General features: G+C 38.0%; 1 protein-coding gene across 14 annotated transcripts in view; it reads left to right on the plus strand.

Annotated features, from left to right (window-relative positions):
• Positions 1 to 14,259, plus strand: part of LOC138696270 (serine/threonine-protein kinase MARK2-like) — a 271,602-nt gene that overhangs the window by 98,508 nt on the left and 158,835 nt on the right. For 9 of the 14 annotated variants that reach the window (XM_069820963.1, XM_069820964.1, XM_069820966.1 and 6 more), the window contains exons 3-4: positions 494 to 1,011; positions 2,221 to 2,256. The exons of 2 other annotated variants lie outside the window; for them this stretch is intronic. In XM_069820963.1, the coding sequence (XP_069677064.1) occupies positions 607 to 1,011; positions 2,221 to 2,256 (441 nt within the window). In that variant the 5' untranslated portion in view covers positions 494 to 606. Of the gene's footprint in view, positions 1 to 493; positions 1,012 to 2,220; positions 2,257 to 12,970; positions 13,124 to 14,259 lie in introns of those variants that run through there. 3 more of the 14 variants (XM_069820967.1, XM_069820974.1, XM_069820977.1) reach the window with 3 other exon arrangements.

Below are 14,259 nucleotides of genomic sequence, written 5' to 3' on the forward strand. Positions count from 1 at the left end.
GGCTTTTTTATTGTCATATAAACTTTACCGATCCCGACTAGTCTGTAATTTTAAAAGGAACGTCAAAGGGTTACCTGATAAGAGTAAAGAGGGGCGTGGCTACTGTGATCACCAGTAATTTCCTCATTTCGGGAGGTTCTGGAATTTATAGCCTACTTATCTCGCCATCACGATTGCGGCCGAGGTCAGTCTGTCGATGTCATTCCCGCACTCCTTATAATTTTCAAAATAGTTTCCTTTAATTTTAGTTTCGTGAACAATAACGTGTATAGTTGTTAAACGCACTTGAACAGGAAACCATAAAGGTGACTGCTGTGATCTGTGCACCTGTTATCTGGGTGCTTATCGCTGCGATAACAGATAATCTGCGAGTTATCAGCTTGTGTGAGACGGGCGCGGGTTCGGTGCCGTGTTGCTTGTGATGTGCTCTGTGTCCTGTGTGTTCGGTTGTCCCTGTTCCGCAAATAAAACCATTATTTTCGTTGTGCTGCAGACTTTTTAAGAAGCAGTGGTGACCGCAGGCAGCATCTTGAAGAGGCGTCATCGATGACCGTGAGACAGGTTTGCTTTCAGTGCGAATAGTGTCATATTGGACTGTGTGACAAGATGGAGGGACTGCGAAAAACCAAGACTAGTGAGGACAAGTACTCGAATCGCGTGTACATCGATGAGGAGACCAAGACGCGCGTGGAGCTGCGTCCGAAGTCACGCCTGGACTCCCTGGGCACACAGGCCCTCAAGGAAGTGGAACGTCAGCTGGAGATAATCGAGCAGGGTCAGCTGGCAACGCTGCACCTGGACCCCGCCGACGAGGATCCCCGTTTGGCGGCGGCAATTCCACGCCCTGGCGATCCCCCCTTCCAGCGCGGGGAGCCCGTCCGTAGCAGCGCTGGAGGCGTCGTGGCGGTCCCACGGACTCGTCTTCGACCGCGCACCCACTCGGACAACGCAGGGCCCTTGTGCACGGGACGTGCCCCTGTGCGACGCCCATCACGGTCACTGAGCAACGAGGTATAAATTTGTCAGTAGTCCTGCAAACATCGTTGAGACAGCAATGCCCTAACTACATCAGTTTTGTATCAGTATGGAAAAATGGTCTCTCCCAGCACTTGCTAGTTATAGCCATATTTGCTTTCAGAAATGCGTTGATTTTCTGTTTGAGGAGTAAGCGTAAGCTCTGTCATTGGGAAAGTAGTGAGCACTCGTCAAAGATGGCAAGTGTATAGGAGTCTCATCGTTCTTTGATCTATCTAACATTATGCGGTGCGGCGGCTGTGTATACTCCAACCCAGGGGACTGTGAGGCAATGTAACACATTGTGTATCTTGTATTGAGCAAGAGCCGACAAAGGATAATCTCCGTCGCCTCAGTTTGCACATTTATCGCCTGTGATAATGCTATGATCTCCTATAAAAACCTTTTCTGGAATTGACCATACCAGATTTCGGTTGTATAAGGTATCTTTAATAAACCTCCATTTACACTGCAGTAGTATTAATCAGAATAATATTTGTGTAAGCCCACTCCACTTACAGTTTCAGAACGCTTATTATATTATACATGCAAAATTTGAAGTCCTACTACAGCGTGACAGTTATATAAAGTAAAATAATTTCTTCGACTTAGAAAATCGTACTACCCTTACGCGCTCTATCCCTGGGAAGTGCCTAATTATATTTGTCAATGGCCGTAGGGTCATATTAATTGCAAGGATTAAGAGCACACCGTAACATAGAATAGCATACATGTACCGTGCAATGCCTACTGTTAATGAAAATCTGTTTCTGTCCCATATTAAATATGAGCTTAACTGCAAGTGTTAATTTAACATGACTACTTCAGTACATTACTCTCTTACACATAGCGACTTTGGCGCATGCGCAATTGAATAAAAACAGTGAATGCTCATGAAGTAGCCACTCAGGACATCATTCACTTAGTTTGTTCAGTATTAATCCTTATCTCAAAATGGTGATGTTACGAAATTTTACATATTATGTGGACTTGTTCATTGCAATGTACGATTTAATATTGTGACATTTAGATTGAGGTTATGTCGTAGCATCGCACGCGCACCATTTGTTGAGAACACTGCGCATGCTTGGCACAGACCGCGGAAGTGCCTCGATATAATCTTATCGAGGCAGTTCTGCATGTCGTGGTGCTTACTCAATGTCGATTGTTGACTAGGAGCACTTGTATTGTTTTCTTATGTTGCAGAGGATGCCGCTCACGAAACACAGTGTTAACAAGAAGGTTGTGCCTATTACTGTTTAAGCATGTTGTTCAGCATGAGCTTTGTTTTTTCATTGTTGAGATCACCCCTTCCTCGGTGCATCATTCAATGGCAGGCTTGTGTGTGATTTGAAGCGGGTAGAGAGGTTGTCAGGCGCTTGACGAAATACCAGTCATGTTCCTGAACTAGATTTTGTGTGGAGCCCTGCTCTCGTCTAATTGCCATGCGAGATAATCCGGATGTAACTGAGTAGGCAGATCAGCGGCCGCGTTCTGATTTCCTTGGCATTCTTGAAGCGCTCCCATATTTTATTAAAGCGATATACGTACGTACGTACGCACGCACATACATACATACATACATACATACATACATACATACATACATACATACACACACACACACATACATACACACACATACATACATACATACATACATACATACATACATACATACATACAGTAATTTGATGCAGAATGACTTTCTACATCGAATAACTTTGACTTGTAAGAATGCATTTGTTCGGAACTTGCAGTGTTTTTATAAATCAGGAACTTAAAAAAAAAATTATTGCCACCATCGTCTTATTAATGTTTGTTGTATTAAATTCCAGAAAATATTCCGACCTAGTAACGCCGGATGCAGATGTGTATAACACTTGCTTCGTCGAGATAAGATAACACAGCCGCATTTGGCACGTGACACGTTTGCGGAATATATAGTAAATGATCATGGACTTCTATAGCAGCGCAAGTTGTAAACGTTAAACACTTGATGCCAATATGAATTGTGTTTGTTGCAGGTACTTTATGTATAGTTAGTTTTCTTATATGAAGTATTGGAACACACAAACATTTGGGAAAAATATGAAGTAGTGGAACACACAAACATTTGGGAAAAATACATGACCATTGAGAACAAAAGTACCACTTAAAATTAAAGAACCAATCTAAAGTATGTGCAGCAGACAATCAAAAATTGAAAAATTGACTTCTTGTTATTGCAGTTGCAAGGCTTTTATACATACATACATACATACATACATACATACGTCAGATGCGCCCGTATTTTAACGAAGTGTATTCCACCGTCTCCTTTCTGAATTGCGATTGAGTTATCGGACTCCATCATAGGACTTAATAGTATTAGTCCAAAAATTAATCAAACTGTGTTCAGTGAATATAAAAACTTATCTACTCGTTGATGCTTGGAATTTTTTCTTGATTAATATACTTTCGTATAATATATTATGGAATAGACAAAAATGAAAAACGTAAAAGTATTTTTATACTACCTAATGTTAGTACAGACCTAGAAACAAAATTTTGGCCCATATTTTGTTCCTGGTTCAGTACATTGTAAACTTTCTGCTTCTCGTGAACTGTGAAGAAAATATTCTAATGAGGAAAGTGGTTAAAATCTCTATGAGTAAACGTGTAATAATAAATGAACATATGTTCACTGTAAGCTGAACACATGCTTATTTGTCCCAGAGGCAAGCATATGCGAAAAGCGGAGTGTAGAGGAAATGAGCCAGTGAATATCAGAATTTAAACAGTGAATGCTAATCTTTTCACCAATCAAAACTTCGCATTTTACAGCACGCCCATCTTTAACTTGCTTGAAATAATGACAGAAATGGACATACGTAAGAAAACTAAAGAATATTGCGACAAAAATCACAAAATCAGTTTGTCGTATATCGCTTCTCAGTGTAGATTATCGTGCTCATCAGGCTGTTCGTAGGAAGTTTCTAGCTTGTTATTTATAAAAAACCGATAAATACGCGTAATTTGGATTATATTTTTAATTCTCGTGATAACCATGGTGGAGAATGATTATCATCATAGCATCCATTAAGTGGGGAGCACATAGTGTATTTTTTTAATTTGGGAAATTTGAATATAGTCCATATTCAAAAAAGGGACGTAAGTACATTGTACACATTTGTAATATAATTCATAAGACTTACTACTGAAGTCTTCTATAGAAGGTCAACATTTTTAAGACATCACTTGTAAGAGTTCATTTCGAAGATTGTTGGACATTATTAGTCTTAAAATTATTGAGTATGAATGTTACGAAGATGCCACATACTTATTGTATTTTCTAATATGTTTACGCGTTTCGCGGCAATTCATATGATATTACTGTACTCATACAATTTTTCTTGAAGCGTTATTCAAAAGACGTACATAAATAATTTAATGCACATTCAAATCTGAAAATTAACCTTCATTCTCTGGTTATATCCTAAAAGCATTGTTTATAATCCTAAAAATTATATTTGGGTTTATTTATAGAGTAATTGTTGAGGTTGTCCACGTAGTTACCTCACGCTGGCTCCCGGAACGCGATAACGTAAGAACCGAAACTGCAGTGCACATGCACGGGACAGAAGAACAGCTATTATTAATAAATGAAATTTAAATAAATCAGACTTCCCAACTTACAATATTACAGCAGAGACTCGAAATAATCATCACTAAATACTAATTTAGGTTTTAAGACACTAATCTTGCTCTCTCCAAAAGCATTACGCAGTGCATTATAAAAAATTTAATTACGTGCTGTATGTACTCTAGCGACTCAAATATAAGCCGGCGACTGACTTGAGCCGAGCATTGTAATGTAATGCTCACAGTGAGCAAATGTTACAAAGTGGGCATTCTCGTGAACGGCGAATGCTCACTTTGAATGCTCGGCTCAGAAGTGTTCCATATTTCATTCCTGTTTGAAATATCTGGTATAGACGCTTGAGATTTCGGATATAGAAGTCGCGAGTGCTGCTTCCATTGTTATGGGATGGTGTTATTTTCAAAATAAGAAGAATAAAAATCAGAAACGATGGTGGCAAGTGAATCTATATTCAGAGACAGAAGTATTAATGGTGCATCGAATTTATGGAATATTTTGAAAATTCAATCAATCAGTAGTCAATTTAAAAATTCTTAGAATATTTTCTATTTTATTGATGTAAATGAGCCAAGAGTTGAAAAGAAGGCACTGCGTTTACTTTCATAAAAATCTGTTATATAGGAGAGAATTTATTAATTTTCTCTAAAACCACCCCATATAAAAGAGTAGTTCCTCTTACAGAAACGTAATGAGAGTCTGCACAGAAAAATAATTCTACCTGTAACTCCCGTGAAAAGTTTTATAAAAATCCGTTGGATAGTAGATAAATTGTTAATTTTGTCTAAATGCACGCTCTATAAAGGGGTAGCTTCTCTGATAGAAACGTAATCAGTGTTTGTACACAAAAAATATATGCTATCTGTAACCCCTGGACAGACCCATGTACCGAGTTTATTACAAATCTGTTACATAGAAAAGTTAATTTTGTCTAAATGCACTCCTGTAAAGGGGTAATTCCTCGTGTTTAGTCAACTATCCGAAGACAGGTCTGAACCTCACAAGTGATAGCAAGAAGGCACCACTTGTGAGACAACTAGGCCAGGAGATAATGGGTTAGGATGACCGGTTCCTTTTCCCCTTTATTGCATACAGGGCCTACTAGTTACATATTATACTAATCAGACTAAAGATGCATACAAACAGTTGCTCTTTCTTTGACACATATTGTCAAGTGAGATGTACTTCGGTACTTAAAGTGGGGGGGGGGGGACTTATAAACATTACAAACTTTGCTCTAGCAAATTCATCCCATATTAGTCTTAGAAAGGGAGAGAAGAAGATTTTATCTAATTTCCTGGAACTGAAGATCGTTTGGAAAACTCCATCTAGCATAAAAGGGATGGCAGGATGTTCATGTTAGACGAGAACTTACAAATTAGTTTTCGTGTCAGTGCACCCCTGTTATGCGAAATGAGCAATAAGTCTCTTTCACTGTTACAGTTTGAATCTTCAGTTCAGTAGTACTCATCAGCACCAGTTCTTTGTATTTAAATTCCACCTAAAATGGATTATTTACTAAAATTAAAATTATTAATTTTATTTAAACTCATAAAAGCCCTAAATTACATTTTATAAAGTCCTAAATCTCCCTTTTTTTTTTTTTTTTTTTTTTTTTTTTTTTTTTTTTTTAGCACCTATAAATCCGTTCCCTACCTAGTCAGCAGTAAACGTTAGTTTTTCGTAACACATACGCGTGTTGTTGTGATTAATGGCTTTTCGTCTAACCACGTAACAGCGTATTTTCGTGCGATCCAAGTATATTAGGTACGAATCTGCAGGAGGAGTTAGAAGAGTTTCGTGAACACTTTCCCGGAGTGAAAGTTCCAACGCTTTCCGGGATTCATAAACCGGGAAATAAATTCAAGACGATAGTTTTAGGACTGAATAAAAAGATAGACAAAATCCTATAATTTTATTGCGTGAAAAACTTCAGGACGTTAGTGACCTTCTCGAGCAATCTCCTAAAAAATCTTAAAGCAAACTTGCATAGCATGCCGACATTTCCTATTTGTACGCTTAAGCCTTGGTTTTTCTGAACCGAGGCATGCGAGGTGCGTGGTCCGCCTCGCACAAATCCGGACTACACGAGAGATAGTGAGTGGTTTCTATGAGATGTGATGTCTGCGCACCTCGCAGCCATAGAAACCACTCACTATCTTTTGTGTAGTCCGGATTTGTGCGAGGCCCGTCTGGCACCTCGTACGTCGTATGTGTCGATTCAGAAAAACCAAGACTAGAGGGCAACAAATTACTAAACTTTAGACCGCACAAAGTGACTGAAGTGCAAAGTTAAGGAGATTCCGCTGCGAGAATGGGTATTGCAGTTGGTTTCTTCACTCAGTAGACAGTGGTGTCTTAAAACCTTAATTAGTGAACATTTCCAGCACATGCTGTAATGTGGTAAGTCAGATTATTTTTTTAATTCGGGATATTTACCCATTTGCAGTGTGAATAAATACATACGTCATACATTAATAAAGACTTCTGTGATCTCCGTACACATTCAATAGACAGAGCGTTTTTTTTTTCCTTAGTGTGAGTGCGTGATACAACCTCGGCTCTTACGCTATCCTTTCCGGGAGCCACAGTGCAGAAACTAATTACTTATACACTCTTAAGAATCACATTGTCCATTACGCGGTTAAGAAAATTTATATAACTTATGTAATTTTGTACAAAGTTAAATTAGCTGTGCTTATACTGTCATATTTGCGTAAATCAGCATTTGAAAGTGACAGGAATGTTACATAACTACATCGCCGTGGTTCATTCACGCGTAATGAATGTGTTTGACAGTGAATAGTAATCATATAATAATGAGGAACTCTTTAGTAAGGGTAATGACTACACTTTCCTGGTTCTGGAGACTATTACAACTTCGAATATTCGCAGTCGAAAGTAGAAATAATTCTGCTTATAATAATTTATTTTTCCGAAATATGCGAATCTGTTGATATTCTGGGCTTTGGATCCGTTGTTTTATTTGTGCACTCTATGCAAAAAAAATTTTTTGAATCCATTTCGTGTTTTTTTTTTTTTTTACTGAGAATTATATTCCGCACTCGTAATTCCCGTTTTTTCCTTTGCATGAAAGGGCTGTACCCAATTAGAACAAACATTATAGACAAAATTATTGATCAGATCAATAATTTTCACTATCTAGGGTATGATTTGATCTATGATACTAATAAATATGTGGCAGAAGGAAAAAAGAAACAAATTTAACCATATGTGTGGTACAAATAAACGAATGCTTAAGACTGCAACAAGAGAAACACGCCTAAAATTTAATCATGTTATGGCTATTTCGGTGCTACATTACGAGTTCGAAAACTGGTTTCTAACAAAATTTCAAATGCAAACGAATTGAAACTGTTGAAGCGAACTTTCTGACACGTGGCTGGACGCACAAACGAAATTATGAAATTCAAAAACTATAAATTACTAGCGTTCTAAAATTAATTTACCAATATCGAAATCATTGGATAAAACCTTTAAGTGGAATGGACGACGGACGTTTTCTCAAACAGATCTACGAATTTAGTTTCAGAGAAAGGTGAAACGTGAGTCACTTCAGAAAAAGATGGCAAGAATAGCTTCAACCTCGTTAGACAGAGCATGAGATCGGAACAAATCAAATGAGTTCGATGATGATGATGATGATGGTGGTGATTACCGGATAAATTTACTCGCAAATATAAATACTGAGTAAAAAACGAAATCCGTCCATTAGTTTAGTACAAATCGCTGTACACAGCAAACAGATGACATGCGCGAAATAATTTTTTATTACTCATGCTCAAAACGTGTATATTCGCGAAAATCTCGAAATCTAATTCTTGCATCATCGCAATAGTTTATATAATAGAACAGTAAAGAATGAATAAATTGTTACTTTCTACAGGAATAGGATTACTTGCTATCATTTATACGGCCGCCGAGAGATTCGAAGCTTTCAGTAAATTTTAGAGATGTTCGGCGAAATAAATTAGAATTTTCTGAAATTTTTTTAATTTTAATTTTACATTTCTAGAATAGCTGCATGTTTTTGTATCCTACAGTTAATTTTAAAGGTTTTGCAGTGTTTTATGTGCGTTTCATCTGTTTTAATTGGTTCATAAAGCTCTTTGTATTCTTTGTATGGAAAGCAAAATGTTGAAATATGTGTATAAGAAAAATAATACAATGTGCAGTCAGACCCCTTTTCCATGGTTTTAGGACACATTTATAAGTGTGATAATAGGATAAGCATCATGCCCAAGACCTTACCTTATTTTCTGCTGTGAACATGTATGATGAAAATCATAGTGAGAACTTCCTTAGTGAAACTTCGACATCTTTCGCTTAAGAATGTTATATGCAGACATAGTGAAAATACCCCAGCCACTGGCGTAGTTCAGTCGACTAAGGCTCTTGCCTCCCGATCCGTAGTTGCGCTCGGGCGCGGATTCGATTCCGGCTTGGGCTGATTATCTGGTTGTGTTTTTTCCGATGTTTTCTCCAACCGTAAGAGATTGTCAGGTAATCTCTTGCGAATCCTCGGTCTCATCTCGCTATCATCAATCCCACCGACGCTAAATGACAGTAGTTGATACAGCGTCGTTAAATAACCAACTAAAATATGCCCTTGTACGTTTTTTAATTGGTTTATTGTACGACACTTTATCAACTGCAATGGTTATGTAGCGTCCAAGTGAAATTAAGGTAATAATGCCAGCGAAATGAGTTCAAGGTCCAGCTCCGAAATTTACCCAGCAGTTGCTCTTAGTGGGTTGAGGGAAAACTCTGGAAAAAACTCAATCAGGTAACTTGTCTCAGCCAGGATTTGAACCCGAGTCCGCTTATTTTGCGGCCAGACTTAGTAACCGTTACTCACAGTAGTGGACTCCTTGTACGTTACGAGACGTTACCAACGGACGGAAAAGGGTAGGGTTGCCAAACTAAGTTGAACTATGCGAATATCGTGTTAAGGCTGACAGTTATAAACGGCACGAGTTAGCAAAAGTATCAATATGAGTAGGAAAGTATACAGGTGAGATAATGTCCATCATAAATGTGTATTTATTGAAGCAATGAAATGTATGTAAAATCATCAACCCAGATGTTAAAGTATAACTTTTCCTGGCGTTACGTAACGTACTTACATATCCAATCTCTACATAAAATAACCATGTAAAACATTTCCTTTTTGCCCTATTTAAAACATGTTTCGCCGCGACATTAAGAACTTTGTTCATGTAATCTACCCCTCATTTAAAAGCGGGATGCAAAAACAGAGTTTTTAACATTTCATCTTTGGGTAGTTATACTGATGCATGAGATTGAACTATGTACTAATATTGATCTAAGAAATTACGCAACGTTTATTATTCTATTTTGCTTTGTATGCGGCTGAATGATGGATTGGATTGGGCTCTGAAATGTGTGGTTGGTTGCATGGTCTTTGATTTCATAGATATGCACGTGGCTGCGACGCTTGGCTTTTGTTTAATGCAGAAGAGGAGACACTGCGCTTTTTTAAAAATAAGATTTAGTTGGGAATTGTGCTGTCTATTGAAACCACCGTGGGTCAGGTCAGTGTAACATTTCAAATCAATAGCTTCAGCGCCGTCCCAGTAGCATCGACTTATCATCCTGCACCACATGATGATGGTTGTGTTGGTTTAGAGCATTCTGATATCAAGTATATAAAATATATTAATACGCTAAAAATATATGTACATACTTTAGTTATGTCAAACACCGATCGTGTAGCAAAGTTTTCCTGGACTCATTTCTACATACTACCTTTTCTTCTAAAGCGATAGTGATATTTTGTTCGTATACATTGTTCACGTTGTGTTATAATTATTTTTATTTGAGAAGTATTGAAATTTGGATTTTAGGAAAACGTTTCACAAAACAGTCTATTTATATAAGTATAGTAATTAAGAGTGTTTGAGAATGAGCTTCTTAGGAAAATATTTGAGGCCAAGAGGGATGAAGTTACAGGAGAATGGAGAAAGTTACACAGCGCAGAACTACACGCATTGTATTCTTCACCTGACATAATTAGGAACATTAAATCAGACGTTTGAGATGGACAGGGCATGTGGCACGTATGGGCGAATCCAGAAATGCATCTAGAGTGTTAGTTGGGAGACCGGAGGGAGAAAGACCTTTGGGGAGGCCGAGACGTAGATGGGAGGATAATATTAAAATGGATTTGAGGGAGGTGGGATATGATGATAGAGACTGGATTAATCTTGCACAGGATAGGGACCGATGGCGGGCTTTATGTGAGGGCGGCAATGAACCTGCGGATTTATTAAAAGCCATTTGTAAGTAAGTATAATAATTAAAGAAAAAGCAATGCGCCTTTTATTCACGAAAATGTTTCATAATAAACTATAATGCACAAACGACTTACACATAGAACAATGTCGAAATAGCAGGTAGGCAGTAATACTACGACTTTAAGGTGGGTTGGTTGTCCACTTCCTAACAAGAAGTATTTACGAAGAAGTTAGATCTTTGGACATAACAGCTCACGTACTAATTCATTGCTAGGGAGGGGATTTTTATGAGCTAAAAAGTGTAAATTGCTTATTTTTGTGGTAAAAAATACAAAACATTTGCCAAAATGTTAAACCTATTTAGCCAACATTTGGCTCTAGTAGTTCTTATGTCATAAAGAAAAGGTAATTTGCAGGTACTCATCAATAAGAGCCAAACATCAGTTGCATTAGAGTTTCAGTATATAACAAATGTCTTTCCAAAATCCTCGAATTTGAATGCATGTCAATTGTCTCTGAACAATGGTCTTACTGTGAAAATGTTCGTTTCACGTCACAGAAATTTGTGTATTTAAAGAAATGAAAATCTCAAACTCCCATACCGTCATTTTTACTTAAAGTTGCACCCTCCAAAACATGAGCACATTCTTTTCTATCCATTGTTTTTTATGATTTGAAATTTGTTTTTTCAGCACTGGTACCGAATTCAGTTTTGCGTCAACGGACTGCATTTCGCACAAGAGGTTTATATTTTTTTATCACACAAAAAGCCTAGATATGCGGATATGAAAACAAATCATTTTTTTAAGCAATCGTCTTTCAGTAAATCTTGAAATATCCCAATCGGCAATGCGTCGTTTCTGTCCAATTTATTTACAACAAGCGTAAAACTTTCAAAATGTTTGGTATAGTGTGCGATGGCATTTAGCCGTGTACCCCAGCACGTTATACTACGGGTAGAGTAGGAAAAGAAACTTTGGGATTTTTATGTTTAAAGAGATCATTTCTTGGAAGGCGCTTTAACGAATAGTTTTTTTTTCTATATCATACTAACCTCTCCACATTTGGAAATAGGATTAGGATATTTGCTCATATTGTATGTAGAGCATAAATCATGTATGTGACATACACATGTATCATTTTTGGAAAGTTTACTTAAAGATCTTCGACTGCTTTCTCCATATATGCGCAAATAATTATTAATATTTTCTCGCCTATGTAGAGGTATATGCACTCTCTCAGTTTTAGGTACCCTAGTAAATTATTTAGTACCATTTATTAATTTAAAATTTTACATTGAAGGAAACATGCAGGGGATTTATTCTTTTTATTTCAAATTTTCGTAATGTTTTGAAAAGTATATAAAAATAAATAATTTTTAGCATGATAATAGAATAAATATGGACTACGAAAAAAAAGTGTTTGTGATTAAATATTTTCAAAAATATATTTAAATATAAAAAATGGAAAATACATGTTTTTATATGAAATGAAATTCGATTTAAACAGTCAGGAAAGTATGTCCAGTTTTTTATAACTAATTTAGGAGTGCCCATGTTAGTACAAAAAAAATATTTACATCGGAATCCTCTCCCTATTCATTACATAGCATACGTTCAGTACACTTAACCTAGTTTGGACACTCGTTCTGTCTGTAGACGCCAACATGCTGATCCGTTTGTATTAGTCCTTTAATCTGGTAACTTGTAAGAAATAGAAATAGTACTGTATGTTTTATTTTCTTTTTTATACACTATCTATCTATCTATCTATCTATCTATCTATCTATCTATCTATCTATCTATCTATCTATCTATCTATCTATCTATCTATCTATCTATCTATCTATCTATCCTGCCCTGTCTTATCCTAGCCTATCCTTTTTTCGTATTTATTGTTCCTTTCTCGGAGGATGTGGCCCACATCACATAATGATCAGCTGGCTCGGGCCGTGCCGAGCCGGCGCGCTCGTATTGATTGCGAGTCGCGCGGATGCGGCCCAGCCCGGCGTCCGCTTCAGTGACATGCACAGCTCCGGCGACGGCGGCGGGTTATATGCACTCGGGGCGCGGACCTGGCAGGCACGGTGTCGCAGCAGGGTAGGGCCCGGGGCCCTCAGCGGGCCACGAGGTCCTCGGGTAGGGTCGCTGCCGGAGGACATCCCCCTAGGATGGTTGTCCGAGGACGTCTGGTAAGATATTGTGACTCGGGAGTGTCTCATATTGTCGGTCCTTGTAGCAGGGCGGATTCGAAATGCAGCCAACTTGTTGCAGGCGCGTGTATAAGGAAACCGAGCATTCATTTTACCTATGTGACTGTATGTGTGCAGTGCATGTCGAGTAAGTGTGTATATACAGAAGAGTTATATAATGTCTGTGCTTAACATTAATAAATGTGTATGAATGCGGTGAACGTATATTTATGTTTGCATTGTATGTATATGAATGTATGTACGTATATAGTACAAATATGTGGTTACGTATTCAAGCACTGACCATACTTAGGAACCAGGTTCAATTCATGTTCGATGTTATTAGATACTGTTCGTTTATATACAAGATCGGTCGTGACAAGACAACGTTGACCACGTGTGTAATAGATTTAGTGCATAATATTCGCCACGTGCGTAGTTGAGATCGAGGAGCAATTCGTTCTTGTTCTCATAACAAGGAAGTGCAAGAAGATGTACCGACATCCTGATCGCCACGCACTCCTGTTTACCCGGCAGGTCGGAGGTGCACGAACCGAGAATCGATAGCGGCGCTCTCATCCGGGCGGCCTCCACTTTGAGAATTTGGAGTCCCGGCCCGAGAAGCGAGGACGTCGGAGGCGAGAGCGCCAGCTCCGCCCTCGTAGTAGGTGTCAAGAAGTGTGTACATGCGAGGGAATTTCTAAAGAGGAAACATGATATAAAGATTGTTTGTAATATTTTCAATATCTAAATGTGGACAACGTTTCGAAGGTTGGTTCTATCTTTCTGTAGAGTAAGCAGTCTCTTCTTCTCCTTTGGTAAGTAAGATCTAACTTTCGAAATTGATTTTACAGACAGTGGAAATGTTACAAACAAAACTCCTACGAATAACTGACGGTCGAACATGCAAGCTTTCAGTTTCTAATAATACACTTAATATCGATTTCTACTCATTTAGTTAGTCCTTGAATATGTTCCGTATCTTCTGTAGAGTCTCAGGACATTAAGAAACAGTTGTGCATGTTTTCGAGCTGCTTGAGGGAACTACTCAAGTCACATGTACCTTGATAAGTGTGGCATCCACCGTTAAAAGACTATGACGATGGTACTTCTTATATGTGTCGATATTCAAGAGT

Source organism: Periplaneta americana, chromosome 3 (assembly GCF_040183065.1).
Source record: "Periplaneta americana isolate PAMFEO1 chromosome 3, P.americana_PAMFEO1_priV1, whole genome shotgun sequence".
Lineage (NCBI taxonomy): Eukaryota > Metazoa > Arthropoda > Insecta > Blattodea > Blattidae > Periplaneta > Periplaneta americana.